This window comes from Rhincodon typus, chromosome 11 (genome assembly GCF_021869965.1).
Source record: "Rhincodon typus isolate 14 chromosome 11, sRhiTyp1.1, whole genome shotgun sequence".
NCBI classification, from domain to species: domain Eukaryota; kingdom Metazoa; phylum Chordata; class Chondrichthyes; order Orectolobiformes; family Rhincodontidae; genus Rhincodon; species Rhincodon typus.
In genome coordinates this window covers 71,780,623-71,790,825 of record NC_063342.1, presented here as the reverse complement: position 1 = coordinate 71,790,825, position 10,203 = coordinate 71,780,623, and the positions used below count along the sequence as shown (strand labels likewise).

At 38.2% G+C, this 10,203-nt stretch overlaps 1 protein-coding gene across 1 annotated transcript in view; it reads left to right on the top strand.

Moving 5' to 3' along the window:
• The window catches only part of piga (phosphatidylinositol glycan anchor biosynthesis, class A), a 23,187-nt gene extending 14,102 nt beyond the window's left edge, over nt 1-9,085 (top strand). Inside the window, exons 3-7 of the mRNA XM_048602543.1 lie at nt 1,442-1,553; nt 1,947-2,079; nt 3,716-3,848; nt 4,620-4,826; nt 8,596-9,085. Of these exons, the coding sequence (XP_048458500.1) occupies nt 1,442-1,553; nt 1,947-2,079; nt 3,716-3,848; nt 4,620-4,826; nt 8,596-8,886 (876 nt within the window). The 3' untranslated portion in view covers nt 8,887-9,085. The remainder of the gene's footprint in view (nt 1-1,441; nt 1,554-1,946; nt 2,080-3,715; nt 3,849-4,619; nt 4,827-8,595) is intronic.
• Nucleotides 9,086-10,203: the final 1,118 nt, after the last annotated feature.

Sequence of the window (10,203 nt, the reverse complement as noted above, 5' to 3'; positions counted from 1 at the left end):
CTGTGAAGGAAAAAACAGTTAACATTTCGGGTCCAGGTTCTGAGGAAGAGTCACCGGACCCAAAACATTAACTCTGTTTTTTCCTTCACAGATGCTGCCAGACCTGCTGAGCTTTTCCAGCAACTTAGTTTTTGTTCCTTGTATTATTTGCCATTGCTGTTCTAACTCTGACTTCACAGCAATAACTAACTTCTCACGAGATTTTCCTTGGTACTTAAATTATGCACTGGACTGCCACCTTTGATTCTCTAATGAGATTAATCAGACATTAGGAGATATGACCAAAAGTTTGGTGAAATAAGTAGATTTTCCAGTCATTTAAAAGGGGGCAGAGAAGTTGAAGAGGGAATTCTAGATATTGGAGCACGGGAACCGAAAGCACTGGGTTCCACTATTACTCCACTAATAGTAGAGTAATTAAAATTTTAGAGACCAGAATTGGAGTAAGAAGCCTCTGAAGGTAGTGAAACTGCAGGACTGCAAAAGTAGGGGTGAGACCACAGCAGGATTTGAAAGTAAGTTTGAAATTTTAGATAATCCTTAAAGTGTATGAATAACCCTTTGGTGTATCGTTTAACCTGACACACACTGTTGTTGTCCCTGACTCAACCCATGGCTTCTCACCTCCAGACCTGACTATTCATACTTCTTGCAATCTTCAATTTCTCTTTGCAGCCATATATTGGCCCCTCGTCGCTGAACCCCAGAATTCTCTTCATGTAGGCATTGGAGATTCTAATAGCCCCCACCTCCCAGAGTTTGTGGCTGTCCCTGGAGTACACACTGTAAACTCCTTCAAACTAACTTTCTTAAGATGCACCAGTTTGTCGCTTGTCCGGCTAGCTTGAATTTACTTGTAAGAGTCCACGATGCCTGGCATTGTTAGTGAAGGAGAAATAGTTATTGTTGAAGGATAAATATACATTGAATTTGGCAGTGGTAAGGTGACTGGGGAGGCTCAAGTAAACGTGAGTTGTTGGAGATAGGGAGATCAATCTTGAATTGGTTGATTCAGATAGAAAGAATGTTATTAATTGTGTATCACTGTGAATAGCTTTATGAATTGGATTGTACTGTTATTGGCTTTGTGAAGTTGTTATCTTTCCATGAGTGTCAAAACATGGGTGAATTTGATTCATGAATGCAAAAGAATCTCAACACAGGCGTTTATTTCTACTGTTTAATGTTATGACACTGCTATGATGTGATCTATGATTCTGGTGTGAAATTGAACTCTAAAGTTGAGATAATAAAAACTACTACAGAGGTTAGCGAGAGATCACAGATTTAAGACACTTTATAGAAGTGTTGGAGCTGACATGAGGTAAAGCTAGCTACTTTACCAAAAGCATGTTGAGGTTTGGAATCTGCTGGTTGCCAACAGGTTTGGTAGTGAATTTCACAGGGAATTGGATAAACACTCATTTGATAAAAATTGCAGGGTTATGAGGAAAGCAAGAGTGCAATGGGCTCAACTGTGTTTCTCATCAGCAGAAACAGCACAGACTGGGCTGAATGGCTTCTGTGCTGTGTTGTGGCCTTGATTCTGAAAGGTGAGATTAACAAAAATCTCACCCGTCAGACCTGCTGCTTTAGGAATTTGAGTCATTGTCTCTCTTAACTTGGTGCTATTTTTGGACTGTGCACACTTGTGAAGCACCTTGGGATGTTTGAATGCAATAAAGTGCTTTATAGGTCTAAATTATTTTGTCAGTGGCTTCCTCAAATCCCACTTTCTGTTCTTTTACAGTTAGTAGTATACTAAAATAATTTATTTCTGTGAGAATGTGCTTGATATGTTAGAAAATTGTTAACAGGTTTGGAACCTCTTCAACCTAAGCCTGTGCTGTGACTGCAGCTGTTGACACAATTTTCTGGCACATTTTTTTGGTTTAGTTCAAGACATGATTCTTTTTAATGAATACTCATGTTTGTTACACGTCTAGGAATTGATTTGCTTGCTGGTATAATTCCTGAATTGTGCATGAAGTATCCCGATTTGCATTTTCTCATTGGTGGTGAGGGACCCAAACGAATTGTGTTGGAAGAAGTCAGGGAAAAATACCAGCTTCATGAGAGGTAATGGTAATTTCCCAAACTTACTTGAGTTAAAAATGTAGTAATATTGGTCATCTTCCTGTTCAGTTACTGTTTTAAATGAAATTGGAGTTCGGATATCTCTTTTATGAATACAGGTTTTTCACAGCAACACTCTGATGCAGAGAGAACACAGTGTGGAGCTGGAGGAACACATCTCTGAAAAGATTTCTGAAGAAGGGTCCCGACCCAAAACGTCAACTTTCCTGCTCCTCTGATGCTGCCTGGCCTGCTGTGTTCCTCCAGCTCCACACTGCGTTATCTCTGACTCCAGCATCGGCAGTTCTTACTACCTCTGATGCATGTTTGTATTTTCACAATAATGGAGGAGAAAATAATATTGCAAAGTATTTGCCTGTTAATTAATTTTGTTATTTAACATCTGTATATGCTTAGTTGTTCATAGAATATACTTAACTTTAATTCATTGCTCATTTTGGTACTCTTTGCATGTATCAAAGCATAATTTGTTAAAAAAGACTACATCCATTCTATACATCTGCATTGAATCTGTCTGAATGTACTATGATTTTCTAAGTGCCCTGTTATGACTTGCTAACAATAGATTTCACCCTACTTATGTAAGGTTAGTTTGCTATTTTCTCCTTCCATATCTAGAATAGTTGGGATAACATTTTCTACCTTCCAATTAGCTGAGACCTAGGGAAAAAATGCAAGATTATCCATTTATCTACAATTGCTAGTCACCTCTTCTAAAATCCTTAAAGGCTTTCATGTCCAGGAGATTTATGTTTTTCAATACCATTACTTCCTCCAGTACCATTTTCTTTATTAACACTGATATTCTTGTTTTCCTCATTTTCACTTCTCCATTAATTCCAGAATATTTTTGTCTTTGTGTTTGCTTCTTTGCTCCCTTTTATCTTGAAAATAGATTTCATCCTTTTTCATTGATTAAATATCGTCAAATTTATTTTGTAGTACAAAGCTAGTTTCAGTGGCACTTGCTTATGTTGGGTAATTAAGCATTTAAATTCTTTAGTGATAGCCTGTCTGTATTCCCTGTTATTAAATGAAAAGCCCCTTTCAAAGAAGATGCCTGATGACAAGTCAGCACTGGTTGGTCATTTAAGATGCAGAATTTATATTTGTAAAAACCGAAAGGAATGCGAACGCTGTAAATCAGGAACAAAAATGGAAGTTGCAGGAAAAGCTCAGCAGGTCTGGCAGCATCTGTGAAGACAAAATCAGAGTTAATATTTTGGATCTGGTGACCCGTCCTCAGAACTGAACTGAACATCATTCAGCAGTGAAACACACCCTTTTGTCCAAATTGGCTGTGTCAACCAAGTTTCTGAAACTAAACTAGTCCCACTTGCCTGCATTTGGCCCATATCCTTCTAAACCACTCATTTGTGTACCTATCAAATATCTTTTAAATGTTGTAACTGTACCCGCATGTTCATTAAATCTTAACCTGCTGGAGAGCCTGTATCCCACTCCTTTTTAAAGTTGGTGAACTTTAAAATTGCCCAATATTTATCACAATATCACTAGCAATATTTCTTACCAGTTATAGATAGGAAATATAGGTATTTTTGCCATACCTCTTTTGTATGATGTTGCTTGTATGTTGACCAACTTTTGTCTATTACAGAGTACGTCTTTTGGGCGCTCTTGAGCATAAAGATGTGAGAAATGTTTTGGTGCAGGGTCACATTTTCCTCAACACTTCTCTGACTGAGGCCTTTTGTATGGCAATAGTTGAGGGAGCAAGTTGTGGTCTCCAGGTAAAACAATTACAGAATGTTTTGTTCTATTTATAAATGCTCTCAGTCAGCTATTTGCCTCTGGTATAGCTCCAAACCGGTGACCATTACATTTTTGCAAATTTGAAGATGATTTTCTCGATCATCAAATAGATTAAACTTAATTTTATCTCTTGAGAAACAGAATCTGTAATCAGCAGTGCTAAAGTACCCAAAGCAGCAGAATTAACATTTTAATTTACATGCAATAATTGAAGCTATTAAATCCCTTAAGAATTTATATACAAATGTTTTTGAACAGTAGAAACTTCATAATTGTCTTTGGGTATGGCAGTTGAGCTTAACAGAATAAACTTAACATTAAACTTAAAATGTTTTAAACAAAATTATTTGTTTGTAACTAAGAATATAATTTCTCTTTCCTTTACGTCATTCCTGCAGCCTGTAGAGCAGACATAGATCATGGAGTTACAAAGTACAGGATGCCATTCAGCCCATCAGGTCTGCATGGCTCTTTCCACAAAAATCTAGTTAGTCCCTGCTTGGTAATCTACTGGACAGCTCTTCCAGCCTTAGTACCTGTCACCAGGATCCCGGGCTGGACTTGTCTGTGATTAGAGACTGTGCAGTTGAGTATAATCCGCAAACAAAGGTCCATTCGTTGCCAGAGAGGTCTCTGTGTGGCCCGCTGCATTCTCTAGTGAAGGATTCTGTTCATTATATGTTATACATTACAAGCTGAGTTCTTAATAATCTAGCTTCAAAACTGGTTGTTCAACTCTTTTGTAAAAGGTTGTCAGTACCAAAGTTGGTGGAGTGCCAGAGGTTCTACCTGAGGATCTTATCATTTTATGTGAGCCCACTGTTAAGTCTCTGTGTGAAGGATTGGAAGCAGCCATTACTAAGCACCACCAAGGGGTACTGCCATCAGCTGAAACAATCCACGACAGAGTGAAGAATTTGTACACATGGAGGAATGTGGCTGAACGCACTGAAAAGGTATAGACTAATTTTTTAAATCACTTAGTTTGGAAAGGACTTTGTGCGTGACTTGAAGGTGTACATTGGTTACTGAAAATAGTTTTGTCGTGATGCACTAATTAGTTACAATTGTCATGAATAGTATATTATTCATTTAAAAGTTAACTCTCAAAAATTATGTGAATCTTAATGAAAAAAAAAGACATGCTGCTGAAGGAATTCCTTTGCAATCATCAGGACAAATGCAAGAATGCCAAATTTTAAATTACACTAATTTATGCAACAGGAGAAATGGGTGCTGATTCGTTGACAAGTCAACTCTAATTGGCCGAGTCATTGCTGTAGAGAAAACAATGAGAAACTGTGGGCCCCAAGGCTTCTGCTAATTCAAAAAAAATGCTAATCTTGAAAATTCCTTTTATTTCCATAGAACAGGCCCCTGCTTTTGAGTGTATGTCCCTTCTGGCAAGTGTAAATGACCACAATAAGAGCTAAGCTGGTTATCTTAATTTGTTTTTGTAGCTATTAGTGCACAAGTTTGTTCAGCAATTGATGTCCACCTGCAGAATCACATTTAAGAGAAGAATCATTTTGGGTTTTGTAAGCGAAGACTGGTTGAGTTTAGTCTGTGCTCTACCTATTATGAACAAATGGGGGAAAATGCTGTTTGATTTGTCATGCTATAGAAGACTTTAAGTTTGTACCTGTAGAGTTGCAATTCATTAATTTGAGTTCGAGTAAATATTTCCACATGGTTCAGATCTGAAATGAATTTGATTCCTAGACACCCTAAACTACATGCAACAGAAAAAATGCAAACTTTTCACCAAATATAAGTCTTTAGATATTGTTAAAATTATCTCTCAGCAATTCGAAATGATATTGAGCGCATTGTAGATCACATGACTGGTACTGTACAATGTTTCTGTACCATATTTTTATTTAACTGTTTTGGAGACTAACGGTACCAATGTATTTTGTTTGGATTTTGCTATTTTCTCTGGTTTTCTGTTGTCAATTTAGTCTTGAGCTCAGTAACCTAGTTTCATGCTTCTGCCAGTGCAGTTCCAAATCAACCTTAACAGCTTATCACATTGATTCAAAGTCCCTGATGTAGTGCAAAATTTAGCCTTATTTGACTCGGTGAGAAACAATGAAGAGCACAAAGGTAATATTTCCACTCTTATTTCTTCACGTGAAGAACTAACTATTTTGAGTTGAAATTCTGAACTGCTACAAAGAAGCTTCCATTTAAAGTGGAGAAATGTTTCAGGGTGCCTCAGCGGAGTAGTAATAGCATAATTTAAAGAGTTGGGAAAGGAAACCAAATGTGTGCGAAGTGTGTAAGTATGAAAATATTTAATGAAGGTGAAGTGGAAGGATTTAGGAAGGAATTTCTAGAAATCACAGCCTAGCGATCTGAGTGCTTCACCATCAATGATGGTAATGGAATGAGGGATGGGACTGGATAGGCAGCCAAAACTAGCCAAACAATAGAGATATGTATGTGTATATGTGCTTATGTACTATATATATATCTGTTTTTTAAAAAAAAAAGCACCGTCTTCAGATGTTTTTCTGTAGCTCATTGTGTATAACTGTACATATCTTTCCATTTTTCTGATATTTTAGTTTACAAGTTGCTGTTGTTGTGCAATTTACCCTGTAAGTAATAAATGAAAACAAAATAGGACAAACCATCATAGTGGGATGGCAGCTGATGTTGCAGCTTTTGGCTGAGATTTATTCAAATTTCTGTCTGACCTACTTATGTTGGGCATTATTATTTGAATTTCTGCTTTGCTAGAAGCAGAAATTGTTTCCTTTCGCTGATTACTTACATGCATCCCAATTTGGTGACATAAAATAGCTTCACCCTATCTGAAACACGTTTTGGTAGTATCATCTCAATTCTCATCTGCATTTCATCAAAACATTAATTACCATCTGGTGCATCTGGAAGAAGTGTTGTGTTCTCCCATTTTCTATGTTTTTCAATCTTTTTGTTTCCATTTTATTTCATTGCTGTTCCACTTATTGAGAAACTTCTTTAGACCTCTTCATATTGATCCAAAACACACTGATATTTGGATAGTTGGCATGGATTTACGTAATCAGAAAGCATCAGCTGCCACTTCTGATAGTTATCCCGCTATCTATAAGCAGTCAGTGATCTTTCTAAAAGCTATACGTACCTTACAAGACACTGGGCATCATGAACTACATTTTCTTGCCCAGGGCTATCTTCAAGTATAAAACTAAAGTAACGTTGCAGAATAGAGTCTGATGGGAGCCAGAAAACTAATACCAGAGGGATCCAGTCATTTTTGACAAAAGCATTTCTTGAAATTGTGCTTTTCAGTATTCACATTGCAAACTTCCATCCGTCATTCTAATTTCATTGTCTAGGCCCCTGTCTCATTCGCCCTGTAACCCTGTCATTTATTTGGCTGCTCTGGTGAAATTTCAGTACTGCATTGTGAAATCGGACTTCCCTGTCAGTTTCAATGTGCTCATCTGGGGCTTGGGATGCTACCTACACATAAACACAAGCTCTTCACTGACTTGTCAAATACAACTCTAGGCGAAGCAGTCAGGTTTCCTCTCTTTCTGCCCCAGAAAATCTGTTATCTCTGTTCCTGACTGTTGTCTGTTAGGAGCTTGATGCTTTGACCATTAAAGGAAGCTAAAGATTGTAGTTAAACCAAGTCTTCCAGTCTTTGTCAGTGATGCCCATACAATTGTTTTGAATGTAGATCTTGTTCGGCAAATATTCGTAATTACAAGATACGTGGGAATGCCACCACCTGCAAGTTTCCCTCCAGGCCATTCACTATCCTGATTTGGGAATACATCACCGTTTCTTCACTGTTGTTGGCCGTTTCTTCACTGTTGTTGGGTCACAGTCCTGGAATTCCCCTTCTAATGGCATTATGGGTCAACCTACAGCACAGGGACTGCAGCAGTTCAAGAAGACAGCTCACCACCACCACCATGAGGAAATAGGGATGGGAAATAAAGGCTGGCCCAACCCGAGGGTGCCACGTCCCACGGCTGCTTAAAAAAAGGTGTTGGATCTCCAAAGCCACACAAGTGAATCCATTTAGGTTGGATTTGCACGTCATTCTGTTCTTTCTGATCATTGTGCTTTAAGTTTTGAACACTTCTCTGGCAACATCTTTCTCAAAAGGTGTAAGACTTGAAATCAGTTGTGAAGAGCTTTAGTCCAGTAAAATTTTGTCAGTAACTTGTACTAGAAGCATTGTGAGGGGAAAAAAAAATTACTAGTCTGCTTATACTTTAAGGTTACTTTCAACTAGAAATACTGATAAATGCTATCTTTTATTCCTGTCTCATAAGGAATAGGAGTGGGGGTCAGCCATTAAGCCTGTTACATAATTCAACAATATCATATGTTAACTCTGATTCCTGAATCCCTTGATTCCCTCCGAGGATGCAGCCTATCTATTTACCCTGTCAAGTCCTCAGAGTTTTGTGTCCTCATGAGCTCGCATCCTGTTCTTCTAAACCTCAGAGCGTAGGTCAGTTGCTTCTTATAGGGTGATCCCCTCATCTCTGGAATAAATTTCTGCACCCTTCCTATGGCAAGTAGCAGTTTACTGTCTTTGGTAAGGGGATCACAAGTATACACAGTACTTCAGATGTGCCTTTCCAATTGTTTACTGATCCTTGCATCTTCCTTTTTAATATCCTGGTAATGGTCCTGAATTCAGTACCAGTGCGTAACTGAGTGGCTCTAACCTTGCTTCATCTGATTTTGTTTTAGGTTTATGACCGTGTGGCCAAAGAGGGGATACTGTCGATGAACAAACGACTGTACAGATTGATGACCCACTGTGGTCCTGTGGCTGGTTGCATTTTTGCTTTAGTTGCTGTTTTGGACTTTCTTTTCTTGTTGCTTTTGAGATGTATAGTTCCAGATGCTATGATTGACATTGCTGTAGATGCCACAGGTGTAAATGGAGCTTGGAAGCAACAAGTGGGACAGTCAACTGTTGAGAAGATTAGGAAAACTCTGCCTTTCTCTGAAAGGAATGACTGCAATGTACAAACCTGATGCCTTGATTTATAGCAGCTTTTGGACTCATGATTTGAATCCTTGAGGATTATCAAATTTTATCAAGTTTTTCTGTTTTGTATGACTGAGTGACTTCATCTCATTATTTTGTTACCTTCTTAAGTAGCCATTATGAACTTCAACTGCATAAAATCAGAATATGATTAATTGGATAAAATCTTAACAGATATGAGTTAAACTTCTGTGTGTTTATTATGTCGGTATGATAATTTCTACTTCCCCAACAGCTTAGAAAACTTCGATCAGTTGAGTTGCTTTCTGAAAAAAAAGGTGAAAACATTACTGATTTATCTTAGTCTTGCAGAGCTGCTTTCTTGTCTAGAATCTACTTTGAATTCAAAGTCATTTATCTGATGTGCTAAAAATCTGAAACCAGATTTCAATACCCAGTTAAATTGCATTTATCTCTAACTTATCAGATAATTAATTTCTTTAGTGTTTTAAAAAAAAAGTGACTGCTTCAACAAGAGTAGGTTGAATTCCTATTCTTCTCTTTGGGTTTGTTTTTTTATGATCAACCTGATCTTTGACAAACCTTGTTGGTATGTTTTAAGTCTTATATTAATGATGAGCAATCTACAGCTGTGAAATTGTCTGCCTGCTATGGAGTACACAATCTCTTTCCAAAGGGCAACATCCAGCTTACCTAAATTCAAAATGTTTATGCTCCTGTTATTGACAGTACAGTTTAGGTATCTCCAAATTTATACAGGAGTACAGAAGCATTGCAAAAGCAACTGCCCACTGGTGCATAAACTGATTAGCTCCCTGCTGTTAGATCACTTCACCTGTCCTCACTTTAGTCAATTTCTTCATATGCTGTTCGATGTGATGAGGTGAGAATAAGAGCCCATGACACCAAGGCAGGATTTGAATGAGTGTGGTATCAAGGACCCCTAGCAAAACTGGAATCCGAGTGCTGGGGGCAAACTCTCTGATGGTTGGAGTTATAGCAGGCACCTAGGAATATGGTTGTGGTTGTTGGAGATCTGTCATCTCAGCTCCAGGATATCTCTGCAGGAGTCTAGGCCTAACCAGCTTCAGCTGCTTCATCAATGACCTTCCTCCATCAGAAGGTCAGAAGTGGGGATGTTTGCGATAATTGCTCAATGTTGAGCACTATTTAATGACTCCTCAGATACCGAAGCAGTGAGTGTTCAAAATTCAACAATATCCAGGCTTGGGTTGACAAATAGTAAGTAACGTTCATGCCACACAAATGCCAGGCAATGACCATCTTCGATAGGAGACAGTCTAATCCCTGCCCCCTTGACATTCAACGGTGTTACCATCACC